General features: G+C 53.1%; 1 protein-coding gene across 1 annotated transcript; it reads right to left on the bottom strand.

The window, feature by feature from the left end:
* Positions 1–334: 334 nt before the first annotated feature.
* Positions 335–15,994, bottom strand: LOC141945043 (centrosome-associated protein CEP250-like). Its single transcript, XM_074872398.1, has 16 exons — positions 15,983–15,994; positions 15,870–15,950; positions 14,421–14,648; positions 13,745–13,841; positions 13,205–13,303; positions 12,068–12,217; positions 11,585–11,763; positions 10,952–11,134; positions 9,898–10,042; positions 9,467–9,613; positions 9,057–9,286; positions 6,687–6,879; positions 4,367–4,493; positions 4,005–4,174; positions 2,974–3,145; positions 335–2,452 (listed from the first exon to the last, which is right to left on the bottom strand). The coding sequence occupies exons 3-12, from the start codon at positions 14,618–14,620 to the stop codon at positions 6,843–6,845; spliced, it is 1,467 nt and encodes a 488-aa protein (XP_074728499.1). The 5' UTR covers positions 14,621–14,648; positions 15,870–15,950; positions 15,983–15,994; the 3' UTR covers positions 335–2,452; positions 2,974–3,145; positions 4,005–4,174; positions 4,367–4,493; positions 6,687–6,842.
* Between the last annotated feature and the right edge of the window lie 2,572 nt (positions 15,995–18,566).

Raw genomic sequence — 18,566 nt, 5'->3', positions numbered from 1 at the left:
GGGCCGTCGTTTTCCAGCCCCGCGCAGCCGCGGCAAGGAGCTCGGCGCTGGGACCAGCCCCCGCCCCCCCCCCCCTTTCCTTCGCCCCGCAGCAAAAGCCCCCCCCCCCCCCCCCCATTCAGGAATCCCACCTTCGCCCGGGCTTTTGCTGCCGCCCTCGGGGCGCCCCCGACGCCTCAAGGGCTGGGGGGCGGGGGGCGGCCAGTGACACCGGCCTCGAGAGCACCGCCACCCCCTGCCACTTTACACTAAACAAGGCACGGATTAAACAAGGCAGGACGCTGGGGAAGGTGCTGCACCCGCAGCTTTTGGGTAGGAACAACGCGACAGCACGTTTCAAGTCACTACAAATTTATTCGGTAGAAAACACGTTTACAGCAGATGGCGTGAACCCCGTCCTAAACCGCCTCTGGGCTTTTACAGCTGAATTCCAGGTCAAGCAAGAACAGCAACAGGAGCGCTGGGGTGAAGCACAGCAGAGAGCAGCACGAAGGCTTCACTGTGCACGCAGCTATGACAGTTAACACAACTCCGCCCAGCAAAAGGAGATGGAGCATGAACAGTCCCAAAGCGTAATTTATTCAGTTTAAATTTCTCATTTCAACTTAAAGTCACTATTGCTATTCTAGGTTTAAGAGAAATAATACAAACAGCATTAAAAAACTAACGATAAAATTATTTTTGGAAAGTAGCTGACAGGTTTGGACTGCTGAAAACTCCAAATGAAATCAGAAGCAAGTCAGACAACTGATCTCTGGCAGGCGAGATCATCACTGTTTACTGCCAAAGCTGCAGCAATTTGTACTTCACCAGGCAGGAGTCTGGCAGCAGATTCTCCTCAGCTATAAATAAATTATAAAGACTACTTGTACAGGAGCGCTGCAGACATGAAGTTTATCTTCATACTATTTACCGGGAATCAATATTAAACTAAAACCAAAAGTCTTCCACTTCCAAAGTCACAGCTTTTTAAAGGCGGGAGAACGCAGGTGATCTGCTTTTCCAAAAAAGGAGTATCACTTCTGCAGAGCTGTTTACTGAAGAAAGTGTCCCACTTTCAAGCACGACAATTAAATCTGTAGAACAAGCAACTCCTCTGGTTTTAACGCTCTAGACATTCAATACATTCAAACTGGGTCCCAGCAGCACAAAAATCCTTCTGGAGCACCATTAAGTACAAAACACGGCCAAGTGTTGCACTGGCTCAGGAATGACAGTGTTGACATTCCTGGGCAGCAAAGCAGCAACTTCAAACCACAGCGCTGCTGCAAGGCAGCTTCTGCGTGGAGCAAGCCCCGAGCTGGGACAACATCGCAGGGACTGTGTCTAGTGAGAGCAACTGCCTTGATGTTCCCAGGGCCTCTGCTCCCTTGTAGTTCTCTAACTTGGACGTAATGGGAAGCTGATTAGGAAAGAGCCTAATCTCCAGTTTCATCTGATTTCATCAAGCACATCAGTGCAGTGCGGTTCCCCGCTAACTGGATGGTAGAGACACTTGGAGTTTTGAGGAGCAGTTGGAAACTGTGGTCAGTCAAGCCACCAAAACTACAGCAGTGCCGTGTGTACGGCAGTCTGTGTGTCCTGCGGTCACAAAGGGCACTCGTCCTACCTGACCCTCAGGGCAGGATGGCGGGCACTGGTCTGTGCCATCTACCCCAGCAGCGGCCGGTGTCTCCCCGCAGACAGAGCTGCCGAGGGCAGAGGCAGCAGCGCAGCCTCAGACCGCGGGACGTGCCCAGACCTTTCTCCTGGGGCAGGGACAGGCAGCAGACCTGCCCGCGAAAGGTGTGCCCAGGTGGAGGAGCTCCTGCAGCAGGTTGGCTGAGCTGCAGGAGGTGGTGGGAAAGCTGCCTTAACATCAGGGAGGCTGAGGAGGAGGAGTTAGATGGCTGGTTCTAAGTGCAGTCTGCAGTGAGCCCACGGCCAAACAGCCAAAACCTCCTGCACCGGCGCACGTGGAAGGGAGGGGGGCAACGATGCAGAAGAATGGAAGCTTGCCAGGGCAAGGACCTGCAGGAGGGAGAGACTTCCCCTGAAGCCTGAGGTGCCTTTGCAGAACCGCTTCACCACGCCACACACTGAAGAGGAAAGACTCATCGCATCAGGAGAGACGCTGGAGCTGAGTACGGCCGCCTGGTCTGCTCCCGTATAACAACCAGTGCGACTAAGAAAAGGCGGTGGGTGATGGTAGGTGACTCTTCTGAGAGCTACTGAGGCACCATCTGCCGACCTGAGGCACGCCAGAGGTGTGCTGCTTACCGGGGGCTGGTGTCTGAGATGTCACCCAGAGACTGCCAAGCCTCCTACAGTCCACTGACTGTATCCACTGCGATTGTTTCACGTGGGCACCGATGATACAGCCAGGAGCAGCCTGAGGAGTCTCAAGGGCTCCGGAGCCCTGGGGCTGGTGGTAAGGGACTCTGGAGCACAGGTGGTTTTTTCATCAGTCCTCCTGGTCAAAGAGAAGGGTTTTGAAAGGACTGGTTGAATCTGGCAAGTCAACAATTGGTTACAGGGTTGGTGCCACAGCCAGGGGTTTGGCTCCTTAGAGCACGGCACTGAAATGGCAGGGGGTGGCGGTGCTCTCGAGGCCAGTGTCACTGGCCGGCCCCCCCCCAGCCCCTGAGGCGTCGGGGGCGCCCTGGGGGCAGCAGCAAAAGCCCCAGCGAAGGTGGGATTCGAACCGCGGCGTGCCCGGCGCCTCTAAGGGCCCACCGTGGGTCGCTCCACCGCTGCCCTCTTGGCGCAAGCGGCAGCGTATCGGTCTCAGGCCCACAAGGTCCTGAGTTCGAGCCGCAGAGAGGGCAGCGCTTTTGCCGCCCCGCTGGGCGGGGGGGGGGGGCAAATACCCACCGGCAGGGTGGCCCTTTTGCTGTGGGGCGAAGGAAAGGAGGAGGGGGGGGGCTGGGCCCAGCGCAGAGCCGGGCACCACTGCTGGGAACAGCCTCTTGCTGTCAATTTAGTGTCACGCACCTGGTTGGAGAAGTACTGTTGCAAACGTTGGGATGATGAGAGTTGATTTGGTTCTATTTTGCTGCATAGCATCTTCGACAGTCTTACATCAAACTTAGGCTTGTAGGATTGAATCCTTTGTGCCCTGATCGCCGCAGAGCACTTCCCAACTACGGATGGTTTGCGTGCATCCCTTCACACAGAGACAAGATTTTAAGTCACAAGCTCAAGCCAAGTCATAAACACTAAACACACGCTCTAAAGAAAAGCTAGATGTGCAGTAAGCACAGTGTCGTTCTACAAGAGGAGATCAAGACCATAGTTCCCTCCTGTCAAGTTACTGAACACAGTCATGTCAGAAGTATCATCCGTGTTGCAGAAGGACGCAAGATACCTGGTGTAATAGGCAGTTTGGGTGGTTTCCAGTCTCTCAGTTTATGATCAATGCAGACTGCCAAAATATCGTCCCAAGGGATCTCCTCAACAGAGGAGGGGAGAGGGGTTAGGGTTTAGGGGTTGGGGATGGGGGATGGGGGTTGGGGGAGAGGGGGACAGAGGGACAGGGGATGGGGGGTTGGGGGATGGGGGTTAGGGTTTAGTGGTTGGGGTTTAGGGGTTAGGAGCTGGTGGTGGGGGTAGGGGTTAGGGCTTGGGGATTAGGAGGTTAGGGGCTGGGGGTGGGGGGTTGGGGGGAGGGGGGTTGGGGGGTCGGGGGTTAGGGGTAAGAGGTAAGGGGCTGGGGGTTAAGGATAGGGGTTAGGTTTTAGGGGGGGTTGGGGGTTGGGTTAGGGGTCAGGGTTATGGGTTAGGGGTTAGGTTTAGGGGTAGGATGTTTGTGGCTGGGGGTAGGGGTTAGGGGGTCGGGTGTAGGGGGTCAGGGGTTGGGGGTTAGGCGTTATGGTCAGGGGATAGGGGTCAGGATTATGTGCCTGGCCCAGCAAGGTGTGACCTATGACAGATGGTTGCTGCCATTTCACACACTCAGGCTATTACTCTTCTAAAGCCAGCCCACAAAGCTTGCTTGAAGGATTCAGAAGCATGTTGTTTCCTACCAGGTCTTGCAGGAGCTGGTTTATTTCCACTTCATGATCAGCTTGCCGCAGTTTGAGGGGATTGTTACACTGCTGTTCCGTCTGCAGGAGCTGCTGTGCCATGTTTTCCCGTTCCTGCCTCATTAGAGATCGCTCTGCTTCCAGCTCACACTGAAGGCACTTCACTTCCCCTGCAAACAGGACAAACGGCAAGATTCAGAGTCTACACAATGGTTCTGACTTCACTGACCTTACGCCATCTGAACTCCAGTGCAGGAGAGATCTGCCTCCATCTCCTTCACTCCTCAGAAGCACTCGGACACAGAGCTATTTTTATACCATCTTCCCTAGCAGGAGGATCACCAGAGACAGGAGGCTCTCACCTTGTATCACCTCCTTGGCTGCATGACTCTGTGAAGTTGGATTTCCAGCTGACTCCTGGTGATCTCCAGCTGAGAGAAGTGCCGGTGAGCTTCAAACAGGCTGGATTCCAGCGTCTCCTTCACTGACCTGTGAGTTGTGAGTACAGAGAGAAATGAGTTTGTTGCTCCTGACACCCACTGAGAGTTATTCCAGTAAGAAGTCATTCAAGATCCCTACCCCTGAGTACAGAAGATGGGTTGCAAGGAAACTCGTATACAGAAAGCATATTTCTGCCATTTAAAATAGCAATGCCGGCCCCTCCGGGCGATGCCCAGGCCTTGCTTATGACCCAGCATAACACAGAAAGCCCAGCCGAATTTGATCTCAACGGCCAAATCTGGAATTGCTGTTGGCTGACACACGGGTAGCTGTGCCCAGAGTCTGGGCCAACAAGCAAAAGCCTGGGCTCTGCTCACAGCCCTCAGCTCATCAGCGCTTCCAAGCAGCTCTGCAGGGGGACAGAACAAGAGTATTGCCCTGGGTGACTTTTTGAATGCTGTTCACAGTGTAGCTGTAGGTAAGTAACTTTCCAGACTCCTTGTATTTAAAAGGGACTCAAGAAATACATCAGATGATACAGTAGGATCTCTCGCTTGGAGCAGCATTCGTAAGAAACCTGAACTAGATTTTATCTGAACAAGGACCACTGAAAGGAGAGACGGGCAGCCTTCAGTTTCAACTGTTGAAAGTTCAAGAGAAAAACTTGCTGCTTTTCTCTAAGTGTTGCTAACTAAGGAGGCAGTAGCCCAAGTGACTTGTTGCTCTTTAAAATGGAAGCTGTAGTACTGCAGAGCCAAATTCTTACAGCCACAGACTTCAGCCAACTGCTGCGTATGACACGAGGGTTCTGGAACCAGGAGCTGAAGTGACCTCCCTGATCTAACACAGCGCCCTGTGTGCCAGGTTCCCACAACACACAGCACTGCCTCGCTAGGATGGGGGTGCCATAAAAACCACAGCAGTAGAATTTCACTGCTTGGATGGACAATGGAGGGTGTATCTTCAAGGAGAACAAGCACATATTTCTGATCGTGCCAATCTCTGGCAGTCCAAAGCAAATATGCTCCATTTTAGGATAAATAGAATCAGTCTCTAAAACAGAACAGAAAAGATAGAGTCCAAAACTGTGACAACAAAAGGCTCTTGAGAACAACATCTGGCAAGAACAGTTGCTGAATTTTTATCTATTGTCAAAGGTTCTTCAGAACTAGTTTATCTTTTTAAAAAAATAATGTATCCCTTTCCAAAAAAATTTTTAAAAAGGAGCTGAACATTTAATAGTTTAGTAACAGCCCAATAATTGACCAAACATAACTCAGCTGGATCAAATAAGAGAAGCTGGAGCTCAGAAGAAGCAGCAGCTCTCAAGAAACACACTGAGTCAAAATGGGTGTTTATCAGCCATCCTAACGACATACTCTGGAGTAATGCAGTGTAAAAGTCAAGAAACATGAGAAACAATGTCTAAAACATCATTTGTACAGCTCTGCAAGTTCAGGAGTCTTCTAAAAAACACCTACAAGGAGGACAAACGACTTTTTTTTTTTTCTGAGCAGAACTTGTCACATATGACCTTAGAAAGGCAAAAGGACAGAATCTCGCTCCTTCCCTGTGTAACTTCTCCACGACATCTGTCTCTAAACAGCAGGTGGTAAGGAGTACAGGACACAGACATCAGCGATGGGCAAGAATCCTCAGAGACGTGAGGATTCAAAAGAGGTTTCCCAGCTGCTGGAGTAACCAGCCCTGGGTCCTGCACCACAGTAACAAGAGTTACCTTCCAACCAGAAGGCCCTCGAGATCTGCAGCACCAGCCTCTGGCTCCACCCTAGATGGCAGTGTCCTACTCACAACGTCTGCATGGAACAGCCATCAACAGCCAAACTACTTGATAAGGACAGATCTATGTTCAAATGCATAGAACAAGAAACCAAAACCAGAGAGAAACTTCAGTTTCCGTAAACGTCTGCAGGGTTTAATTATTACTCAACTCAGAGCCAAGCTGCCTTGCTTTGGACTTCACACAGGAATGTGCAGGGGGACACAAACCTGAGCCCGAGGCCCAGGAGATGTTTGCTAGTTTGAGCTGTCAGGAAACCAACGTTAAAATCATAGGATACTTTTTTTCATTTTGCTCAAGATTCTTTCATTTTCTGCCCGTGGAAGGTGAAAACATTTGAAAAGCACACAGGATGCAATAAATCCTCGTGGAATGATTACCACCTTTATAATTACAGCCATTATCTAATGTCCTGCCTAGGGTTTCCTCCCCGCCCTTACCTGGCCTCTGCCAGCTGCTCTGACAGGCCTTGTCTGTCCCGCTGCAGGGCTGCCAGGCGCACCTCTAGGGCAGCCTTCTCATGCTCCAGGAACTCCTTCTCTTTGGACACCGTGGCCAGTGCATGCCCCTGGCGAGAGGACTCCTGGCGCAGCTGCTCAGACCGCTGCGAGCTGACTCTTGCTGGCGGTAAACCTGAAAGCAGGACAAAAGGCAGTTAGAGCCCTTTCTCTGGAGTTCTGTGCAGAGCCAGCCAGTGCCACTTCTGCATCAGCTGGAGGAGAAAGAGCTCCTGTACTGCGGGCTGGAAGTTTAAGAGCATCTGCTCCATACCACGCTAATACCCTGGGCTGCCAAAAGGCACTGGGACTGTTAACTTGGAAGTGATGAGTAAGGCCACGCTGGGCTGCCTGGGACCACACAGCCCCTTCACAGCAAACATAAATACACCAGACTATGTGTTTGCACGCAAAAATACGGCACCTTCCAGAACTGCCACCTTGCAAACTGGAGTTCTATCAGAATCTATCCCAGTGCTGGAAATCTGCTCGCTGAAGAAATTGAAAATACACGTGGTTTCTCCTTCTGGAAAAAAAAGAAAAAGATCCAAGTGCATTGGCTGCAATGAGGTGATGCTGGGCAGGGAAACAGCCCTTGGGGTGATTTATGAAAGTCTGGCTGATGCGGCCAGAGAGATGGTAGACTCTATTCCTACAGCGGTTCATGTCAACAACACTATTTGCTTGTTTCACACAAAGAAGTTGTCTAATATACCTTGCTGGTATTCAAACTTGAAGATTAACCATGGGTTTTTAGCTTTTTTCTTCAATATAACACCTCTGCTGGGTATTTGCCAAACATACCGTGGACTCCAAGACTGACTATCTAACAGAGAACAGACCATCAGAAACAAACAATTCTCTCAAAGTTATCCCATAATACCCAAGACTGTACATTATGAAACTGACATTTAAATGATGACAAACTCCCTGGTCTCCTTCAGTGACATGATTCTCCCAAGCTCTTTTTCCAGGGTATCAAAATCAGTTAGTCCAGAGTGAAGAGTCTTGTGTGATCACCTCTTTCTCATCTTCCTCAAAGCCTGAAGAGGCTCTAACAGCTCACAGAATCATAGAACCATTTAGGTTGGAAAAGACCTCTAAGATCAGCAAGTCCAACTGTTAACCCAACACTGCCAAGCCCTCCACTAAGCCATGTCCCTAAGCGCCACATCGACATGGCTTTTAAATACCTCCAGGGATGGTGACTCAACCACTTCCCCGGACAGCCTGTTCCAAGGCCTGACAACCCTTTCCATGAAGAAATTTTTCCTAACATTCAACCTAAACCTCCGCTGGTGCAACTTGAGTCCTTTTCCTCTCGTCCTACCGTTTGTTACTTGGGAAAAGAGACCAACACCCACCTCGCTACAACCTCTCAGGGAGTTGTAGAGGGCGATGAGGTCTCCCCTCAGCCTCCTCTTCTCCAGACTAAACCCCCCCAGTTCCCTCAGCTGCTCCCCATCAGACCTGTGCTCCAGATCCTGCACCAGCTGCGTTGCCCTTCTCTGGATACGCTCCAGCATCTCAAGCTCTTTCTTGTAGTGAGGGGCCCAAACTGAACACAGTATTCAAGGTGCAGCCTCACCAGTGCTGAGCACAGGGGGACAATCCCTGCCCTAGTCCTGCTGGCCACACTAGTTCTGACACAAGCCAGGATGCCATTGGCCTTCTTGGCCACCTGGGCACACTGCCAGCTCATAATCAGCCAGCTGCTGACCAGCACCCCCAGGTACTTTTTCCCCAGGCATATTTCCAGCCACAAAGTTGCATGTATGTCTTAAAATACAATTTCAACAACTTCAGGATCTCATTCCCGTTCTTCGCAGTACAAGACAGCAGACACTGACCTGCAGCTTTGTCCCACTCTCCAGGCTCCAACAAATGGAGTTTTGAAAGTTGCAGATTCACAACAAAAAGCATAAATAGAAACATGCAACCCCGGGGTTTTTTGACTCAGAAAAAGGGTGAAGAGCTACGCTGTTGGCTTCTTTTGCCACATGGGAGAGTAGCAGCCTCACTCAGATTCATGGGCAAGACAAATCATCTCTCTGCAGCTTATCAAAAGCCAAAAAAGAGGCCACCACAGGCAGGTGGATTGAAGTCATCTGTAGCAGCAGAGGACAACTGAGAGAATTGCAGAACAGCTCTGCCAGCCATCAAGACATTTCCAAAAGGCAGTAAACAAAGCTTCTGACCTCCAGCACTACCAAGTGTCTCCTTGACAAAACCACCGCAGAATCCAACAGACGGAGCTTCACTGAGCCGAGCAGCCAAAAGCCCACCCGGAAAGCACCAGGTGTTTGGTCTCACCTGACTGAGCTGCTCTTGGTTTCTGCCTTCTCCTCTGCCAGTATCCTCAGCTCTTCCCGCAGCCCCTCCTGTTGCTCCTCCACTTTCTTCAGCAGCTGCTCCAGGTGGGCTTTCTCTGCACCAAGCTCTTCATTTGTTCTTTCACACAAGCTCAGCTTCTCCTGGTCAGAGATCCTTACTCTCTCCAGCTCAGCCACTTTACCCGACAGAACTTCATTCTCTTGCTCCAGCTGCAGTCACAGAAGCACAGAGGAAATGAAATACAGTGAGATTTACCATGGAGAAGGTTTGGCTTCGACAGAAAAAGGAACATTTCCATATTCAGGCAGTCATACGTCTGAAGGCAAGAAGTCTGAAAAGCAGCAGCAGCTGCAGACGAACACTTGCCAAGATCTTTGGCAACTGCTCACCTGCGACACAAGTTTGTTCAGTCGCACTTTATCCAGTGCAAGAGCTTCACTGACACTGCTCATCTTCGCTGCTGCAACGTGTAGATCAGCTCCTTCAGCACTCGGCTTATTCTGAGCCCCTCTCAACTCTGCCACTGACTGCTCTGCCTGAAGAGACAAAAGAACAACATGAAAGCAAAGACAAGAAAATCCCTGACTTTAAGCAGCGACTCCAGATCCCCTCTGGTGGCTCTGACACACCCCCAGCCCAGCGCTCCCAATAACCACGTGGGGACTGACTGCACCAAGGAGCCTGTGTGGTCTGATCTCCCTTTTCCAAGAAGGAGAACAACACTGTCACTGTCTTCTACTGACAGAAACGGCACCTGTGCTGGTCTTGCTATCACAACTCCCTCTCCCACGAGTGCTGCCTAGGAATAAGGTGACCATACCTTCTCCAGGGCCATGGTAAGCTCATGTTTCTCTTGCTTCAGCAGATCCCTCTGAAGGTGTGATTCCTCCAGTGTCTCTCTTGCAACTACCAGCTCACTCTCTAATAAAGAATGTTCTTCTTCAAGTGCAGCTAAGTCCTTCAGCCTACGAGAAGGGGAAAGACAAACAAGTTTTTAATGTAAAAACAGTCTCATTTCCAAAACCAAGATTACATACTATTTCTGAGATATGGCAGTTTGAACAATTTGCAACAGCTTTCTATTTACCCCCAAAGAATGCTGTAATTTCCTGCCTAGCGCTGCATCAGTCTTTGTCACTGACCCAGGTGAAACATTCATCACTGAGAACTTCCAGAAATCACAGGTTTCCAAAAAGTTCAGGTGCTCTCAACAGATTCCTGCCTGTTAGCTCTCTCTCTCCTTTTTGATACATTAGATACCAGACTTTCCAAAGTTCTTCTTTGCATAAGACAGACTTTTAAAGCCCAGATTAACATTCTCTCCATTATTCTTGCCTGCGGCAACAAAACGATGAAAGAGCCTGCAATCTATTTGGGGAGATCTGTATGAATTTCCAATCCAATAACCATAAGATCACAGGACGATTCAGGCTGGCAGGGACCCCAGGAGGCCTCTAGCCCAATCTTCAGCTCAAAGCACCTGGGGTCAGTTATGGGATCAGTCCAGGTTGCTCAAGGCTCAATCCACTTGGGGCTTCCAAATTCCCAGGGATGGAATCTGCACAACCTTTCGAGCAACCTGTTCTGCTGCAGGATTGCCCTCATGGTTCCATTTTTTGTTCTCCTTAAAGCCAGCCTGAACCTCTCTTGTTTCACCTTAGGCCTGTCACCAACTACTCCGGTCACCTTTGGAATGATTTTTTTCAAGGGCCATAAAGAAAGTACAAGGAGGCACCTCTGCTGTGTGTCCTGCCCACGTGCTCCCTTCACCAGTCTGTGCTACACACGCTGAGCAGACAAAATCCGTTCTTTTAGGGGGGCCTCCCACCGTCCGGCAGCACCCACCCCTGCCCAGAGGAAGCTTTAATACTCACAGGAGCTCCTGGTCACGACGCGCTCTCTCCATCCTCTGCTGCTGCTCCACCCTCTCCCCCTGGGCTGCATCTTCCCTCAGCTGCAGCTCAGTGTTACTCTGACACAGACACGAGGCTTCTTGCTCTGTCTCTTCAAGCTGTTGCTGTAGCTCTGCCCTGGTTTTCTCGAGGTTTGCACGGTCACTGCAGAGACAAGGCTCAGTCAGAAGAATGAACAGGCCTGAAGAGTCACGGATGCCATTCCAGTCACTCCAGGCTGGCGCTGTGGGCAGCACGGTAAGGAAGAACTTGCCCTTCCCCTCACAAGGTCACTGGAGAGGGACAGAGGAAGGCAGGCAGGCTTTTGCCTTCATTCACTGAGAAGCCGTGGCTAGGAAAGGGCCCCCAAAGAACAGAATTCAGAGAAGCAGCACATCGAGAGGGAGGCGTCTTGTATTCCAACGTCGCTCTGAGTCTCCGAGACAGCCTTAGGATTCACAGTAGAGCAGGAAAAGCAGTGACAGGAGGATGCTGAAGTGCCAAACAGGGGCATACATGGGGAGGGCAGGCGAGTTCTTTGCCCGTAACAGCTCTGAACTGCCAGAACTGGAAGCAGATTACCTCCAGACCGCAGGAGGAGGAGGGAACACTCACCTTCTGAATGCTTCTACCAGAGACTGCAGGTGCTGCTGGTGGCTGCTGGCCGTCAGGCATTCCTGCTCCAGTTGCTCGAGGCTTTGCTGCAGCTTCCAGCACTTCTCCTCCTGCTGCCTGTGCTGGTGCAGCAGGAAACTGATAGAGTCCTGCCTGGCAGAGAGCTCTTCTTTTGGGGCCTGCAAGGAATGGGCAGGGAAAAGCACAAACAAGCAATAAGGAGCAGGGAAGATGGCTCCTGATAGCTGTGAGAGAAGCAAGCAGCGAGACAGCTCACCTGAAGGCAAAAGTTGTGATGAGGGGGTGGAGATCAAAGAGAGAAAAGCAACAGAACACAGAGCTGGTGAGACTGGTGAGGCGATATAGTACCAAGAGTGGGATGGCTACAAAGAAACTGGCTAAGTGAATGGAAAGGTTTCAAGATAAGCAAGGCATCAGCAGCTGAGCCTGCGGCCAGTGGTGAAGGCAAGGAGAAATTCTCACCTGTGCTGCTCCTCTCCTCCTTGCCAGCGCTTCCTGAACCAACACAAAGGCACGCTCTGCATCAACGGAGCTCAGACAAGAGAGGACGTTGCTAGACTCTGCCTGCTGGGAGCTGTCAGCGACCACGCTGGCACATTCATCTAACACCACCTGAAAGCCCACATCAAGCTGTTACTCTCTGCTCATTCTGCTTGATTTTCTTTGTCTATTTCTCCTTTTCCCCCCACTTCACCCTAGAGTCATTAAAAACTCAATTCTCTCATTTCTTCAGTCAACAAAGAAGTTTTGTCCCTGCGGTCACAAGTGCTCCAGGGGTTTCTGAATACAGCTACTACAAACAAGAAGAAACAAGTGTGAAGTGGCTGGAGGCTGCCTGAACGCTCAGTTTCTTGAAGCTCTCATGAATGATTTTAGTCTCCTTCAGCTTCTTAGAGCCACGGAGATGAGGAGCACCAGGTCAACACTGGAAATAGCAATGAAAGGAAATATTAATGCTACCCAGGGAAGAAGAAAGCTGATGAATACTGGAAAACAGCAATGAAAAAGCTAATGTTTATTCTGAGCAGTAGCACAAGAGGATAAAAATGACTGCATAAGGGGAAAGAACTGACTTTGTGAGAAGCTGTGTAAAACATCTGATGATTAAACCCCCCTCCCTAGAGTGAGGTTTAGGACTAAGCTAAAGTTAGCCCTAAACAGTTAGATCAGTTGCAATTCTGGGGAGATAATAATGGTCAGTGAATGCAGAGTGAAGGAGCAGAGTTGGCAAGCGCATTGATTCAGTCAGTGACCTTTTATAAAAGTCTAAAGAACAAGAGAGTCATTGCTCAAGGAGGTGGGAGAAGCCTCCAGGCAACACTAGAACACAAATGTCAAGTAGCCAACTCAAAGCATAGTCAAATAGAGACCTCACGGGAAAGGCAAAGGTACGGAAACTTCTAGTGACTTAGCTCAAGTGTCACAGGACAGCCAACTGAGAAGTTAGAGCAGGTTATAGCAGTGGTATAATAATTAAACAGCCAGTAGCAGTTAACACAAACAGTATAAAACATCTATCTATTCCCTGGGCCAGTCGTTTGCCTTCCTCAAGTACTTTTAAATCAAATTACAGGGATGTGGTCCCAACTCTGTACTCACCTCTGTTGTATCTTTTATCAGCTTTTGGAGGGAAAGATTCTCTTCTTTGACACTTTTAGTCAGTGAAGCTTCATATTCTTTCTCTAGCAGACTTGCTTCCTGAGAATAGAATAAGCAAAGGGTGGGTGGGGAAGAGCTGCTCCCCTCTGCAGCATTCCCAGCCTCAGCAGCATCATCATGCTGATAAGCCTCAGCCCTAGTGATTCCAGTATATTCCTTCCCACACCTATTGAATTCCTTCTTTGCTAAAACTAAGAAGAGAAAGACCAACAGCTGGTTTTCACAGGCTGCTATGAAGCTGTCAGTTCCAAGGAACTTTGATCCCTGGAGATTTAGTCACAGGCAGAATAGCACTGGTGCAACCCCCGGAACTGTCTGCAGCTCCCCCGCCACTGCCTGTCCCTGGGCTGACTCACACGTGCCTGATGCTCCCACACAGTCAGCGTCCTCACCGCTCTTTCTCTTGAGGAAACCACACCCCTTTGTGCTAAAGCTGGAGAGCAACCATTGGGCCATCTCCCAAATAAAGGTAAAACATACTGGAATCTCCACAGTGTCGTTAAGTGTTTTCACTGTCTTCTCCTTCTCCTCGTTCTGCTTCTGAGACTGTACGAGCAAGGCTGAGAGCTCCGTCCCCCTGAGAAGAGAAGGTCCACGTGCCATTCCAAAAGCATCGCACACCAGCACCCGCTGAGGAGCTAAGCAGCTCCCAGAAGCACAGCAGAGAAAGTTCAGCCCAGAAAATACAGCAAAGGCAGCGTTCATCTCTACAGGTTAACATGCCTGATGTTGCAAAATGGCCCTTCCTGCCCCAAAGGACTTCTGCACTCAGTCTGGTAAGGAACTGTCAGTACAGAGGGGCTTAGGATGGCCCTGGGCAAATCCCTCCCAACTCCTCTGCACAGCCCTGGGGGTACCAAGGGCTGTACAAGAGACACAGCTCTCTTTATGCTGGTCTCAACTTCTCACCAACAATCAGGTAACAGCAAAAACACTGTAATACACTGTGATCTCTTTTCCAGTCTTGTCTTACAAAAGCTTCTGTCGGTCAGACGTGTTTTTCTACCCGTGCTGTTGAAGGCCATAGCTTGGCTAGGGACAGAAACAAGGCTGTGCAGAACGGGTGGGTTTTAAACGTGAACACAGCCCGCCTGTGAATCCAAGAAGCAGCCACAAAAGGTAATGTTGGTAACAGCAAAGTTTAAAACACATTTACCTGTCCTGAAGCTCCTTCTTCTCCAGGTCCCCCTTGACTTGTAAGGGCATCACTTCCCAAGTCTTCTGGCTTGTTTCCTGTCCCGCTTGCTGCTGTGCCTGACCCTTTAGGACAGGTCTGCCCAGGCTGACGGGCTCCCAGAGCTGCACGCCAGAGTTCAGGTGGGAGCAGTTTACAAGTACAGAGCCAGAACGCCTCATCTGCTCTGCCTTCAGCTCGGACACATCTCTGCAGAAGGATCAAGAAAGAGATCATACTCACACCACCATCTTTATCAGCTGACTCACTTCTGAAGCACGTTAATGGTGCAGCAGTAAAAGCTGGCAGGAAAGATGACATCTTTGCTGGGGACAAATCACCCATCTGACACTTTGGGATCGGGACACATCTTGATAGTTGAGCAATGGGTCCATTTGACGGGTTGAGGAGTGAGGCTATTTTCTCCTCAGAGATAAGAAGAAACATATGGAACAGCCAAAAGGCTGCAAGTAGTAGGTGAGGGCATACCCTGCACATTGAGGAAAGCTTACAGTCAAGTAAGGTAAGTGGCTGACAGCAACTCACAGTTTGAAACTGCATGACAGGAGAAACCTCCTGGGGTGAGTCCCCCAGATTCAGCTCTAGGGGGACTGAAAGGACAAATCCCCCGTGCTCAGCGGTGCCCTGGCTGCTCCCTGACAGAATGGGGAAGGAAACCCAGAGAAACTCTGCAGCAGAGATCACAATGGGCAGAGGCAGCGCTGGCTGTGAAGGCGATGGCTGGCAGCTGGGCTGGCACTGGACAGTAACTGGGCTGCCTGCTGACACAAGGGCAGCAGCATGCGAGCTCAAAGCTTTATACAAAAAGTTATTTAGTGATTGTTCTCTCCAGTAGGTACCATTAAAGCATCTTGGCAGGACCCTGCCCTGCAGGCCCAAACATGGCTTCTCTCTCCTGGCCAGCTTTGCCTTGAAGAAACCTGCAGTAACGACATCCCCAGAGCTGTCGGGGCCTGAGAAGATTCACTCTGCCAAGGGCAGCTCTGAGTAGCCCCCAAGATCCAGAGCAGAGGGAAGAACAGTCCCAGGGTGCAGGGCTGAGGCAGACGGGGGCTTCTCTTCAGGGCAGCTCCTCTTCACCCGACAGACTGTCACCCTCCTCCTGCAGGTCAAAGCTCTGGGAAGGATCAGGACAAAGAGCTGCTGAGAAGTACGAAAGCAACAGCTGCACTCTGCTGTGGGTCTGTCAGATTGGGTCTGGGGCAGCGTGGGCTCTTCAGAGGGTCCCCACCTCAGCCCTTCCACCCCAGACACCAGCAGCACACAAACCCCGTGGGTCACCAGCACAAGGCCAAGCTTCCCACGCCTGCAGAGTTTTACCCTCTGCCCCAGGCTCTGCTTTCCCCGAGGGAAAAAAGAGCAGAGCTGCGAATGACTCCGGAGCAGCGCAGGAAGTGGAGCCTTTCTTACCTCCAGTTCTCCCGCGACCAGGCCCAGGAAATCTGAATTCTGTTGGTGAGCAGCTGCTGGTTCGATGCATCACTGAAGAGCTGATGGGAAGGAGAATGTTTGTCACTCTAAGCAGGGGGCACTGGGTGTCTGGAACACACAGAAACTGTTCCCACACCCCAAGAAAAAACCCCAAACCTCTGCAACTCCCTGCAGCGACCGCCCCTCCCACGCAGCCCAAGAGCTGCCCCAGCCCATCTCCTGCTCTGTGCCTGCAGCAGCCTCCGTGTCCCTGGGCTGCACAGGGCTCTCAGGGGTGGTGACCCCAAGAGCTGGGTTCTACCTTCACTGCACTGGTGCCACCTGCATTTCTGTAGGTCCTACCCAAACCCCTCTGTGTGCCCCAACCCCACACATTTCTGTAGGTCCTTCCAAAAACCCCCATATACCCCACTCCTACACAGTTCTGTAGGTCCTACACAAACTCCCCATGTTCCCCACCCCCTCACATTCCTGTAGGTCCTACCAAAACTCCCCTATACTCCCCATCTCTACACATTCCTGTAGGTCCTACCAAAACTCCCCCATGTCCCCCACATTCCTGTAGGTCCTCCCCAAACCCCCCCATCCCCCCACACCTCGAGGACAAGCCAGGTGGAGACGGTGATGAAGAGGGGCAGGACCTAGTAGGGATCATTTCCTGTGGTTTTTTTAAACTATATAATGACGTCATGGCCGGTGGTGGCATCACGCTCCTCCGCCACTTCTCCCTCGCGAGTGTTGCCCTCTGTGGTGACGTCACGGCCGTGCTGGGGCTCTGCGGAGGGAGGGCTTTGCCCCTGGGGGTGGGAGGTGTGGGTGCTGATGATGTCATGTGCCAATGATGTCATGTGACATCATGTGTCCCCCCCCGCCCATATGCTGCAGGGGCCCCTCTGGGCCTGGAGACCCCCCCTGGGGCTGGGCCCCGCACCCCGAACCCTCGCCACCGCCAGTGACCAAGTGAGGGGGAGAGGGAAGGTTCGGGGGGGGCAGGGGGGTAGACTGGGGGCTCTGAGGGGACCACGGGGCAGGACAGGGATCTTGGGAGGGCACATTGGAGGTCTGGGGGCGCAGATTGGGGGTCTGGGAGGGAGGGTTCGGGGGGGGGGAAGATTGGAGGAGCTGGGGGGTAGACTGCGGGTTCTGGGGGGCTCCACGGGGTAGGGTGGGGGCTCGAGGGAGGGGCTGTGGGTCAGACCCCCCTATAACTCCCCTTCTCCTCCCCCTCCCAGGCAGCCTCCCCACCCCCCACAGACACCATGGGGCAAACAGAGCCCGCCGTGGGTCTGAACCCGCCCCTGCTGTGGGTCCGTGGGTGTGGAGTGGGAGGAGCGGTTAGAGGATTTGGGGCTGGGGGCCTACACCCCCATGGGGCTGGTGCAAAACCTCCTCCAGTTCCTGCACCTCCAAGTAGGGCTGCCCTGGTGGGGGCCATGGCCATCGGTGAGCGGGGGGGGGGGCTCTGTGGGGCTGAGGGGGGATCTGGGGGCTTGGGGGGGGGGTCTGTGGGGCTGAGGGGGGATCTGGGGAGTTGGGGGGGGTCTCTGTGGGAGTCTGTGGGGCTGGAGTGTTCTCTGGGGGGTCTCTGTGTGGTTGGGGGAGGATCTGTGGGGCCGGGGAGGATCTGTGGGGCTGAGGGGGGATCTATGGGGCCGGGGGGGGTGTCTCTGTGGGTTGGGGTGTCTCGGTGGGGCGGTGAAACGCCCCTGTGGGGGTTTGTATGTGGGAATCTGCGGGGGCTGCCTCGGGGCAGGTGTGGGAAGACTCCCTGGGGGCTGCCCCTGAACCCCCGTCGCCCCCCAGGGACGCTGGGCCCCGCCTGGCCCCGCTATCACCGCTGGTGTGTGGGCAGTGCGAGGCCGCCCGCCTGCCCGCACCCCCCCGCCTCCAGCGGCTCCGCCAGCGCCGGGCCGAGGCCCGCGGGGGCAGCGACCAGCTGCGGGGGGGCTGAATCGGCGCCACCCGCAGTCGGGGCGCTCGCCGGGAAGTCCCGGCCCCCGGTGACCCCCGGGAAGGACGGAAAAGAAGAAAGCGAAGAGGGGAAAGGGAAGAGGGGAGGGAGGACCCCAAGCCCCCCCAGAGACGCCGGGTTCACACCCCCCGGGCGGGGTGAGGCCGCGACGCGGGCGTGACGCCACCCCCGAGGTCCCCCCGACCCCAGGTCCCCGACTTCCCGCCTTCCCGCCTCACCTGAGCCCGCAGGGCCCGAAGGAGCGGCCGGAGCCGCGGGACCAACGCCATCAGAGTGGCCCTGAAGGGAACGCGGTCCGCCATGGCGAGTGTGGGCACTGCTGGGGCGGGGCCAGCGGCGCGCATGCGCGGACTTGGAAGGCGAGTGCGGAGCGACGCCATGACCGCCATGGCGGGTGAGGGCAGCCCGTTCGGGGGCGGGGCCGGCGCGGCGTGACGGCGACAGGGCGGAAAGGAGATTTCCTCTCCTCACCCGCCGCCGCCGTTGTGGATGCGGCGCCGGTCGCTGCCTCCTCCTCTTCCTCCCCTACTCCCAGCAGAGGTGACAGCAAAAGCCCCGCGAAGGCGGGATTCGAAGCGCGGCGGGCCGAGCACAAGGGCTTAGCAGCGCATCGTCTTCCCCGCTGGGCCGCCTCGTGGCGGCCCGCGCAGCGCGCGGCTCCGCCCCTGCCACCGCCCGCCCGCCCGCCCGACGGCGCGCTGCCC

The sequence above is a fragment of the Strix uralensis genome, chromosome 6, assembly GCF_047716275.1.
Source record: "Strix uralensis isolate ZFMK-TIS-50842 chromosome 6, bStrUra1, whole genome shotgun sequence".
NCBI classification, from domain to species: Eukaryota; Metazoa; Chordata; class Aves; order Strigiformes; family Strigidae; genus Strix; species Strix uralensis.
This window is presented reverse-complemented; position numbering and strand designations above follow the sequence as displayed.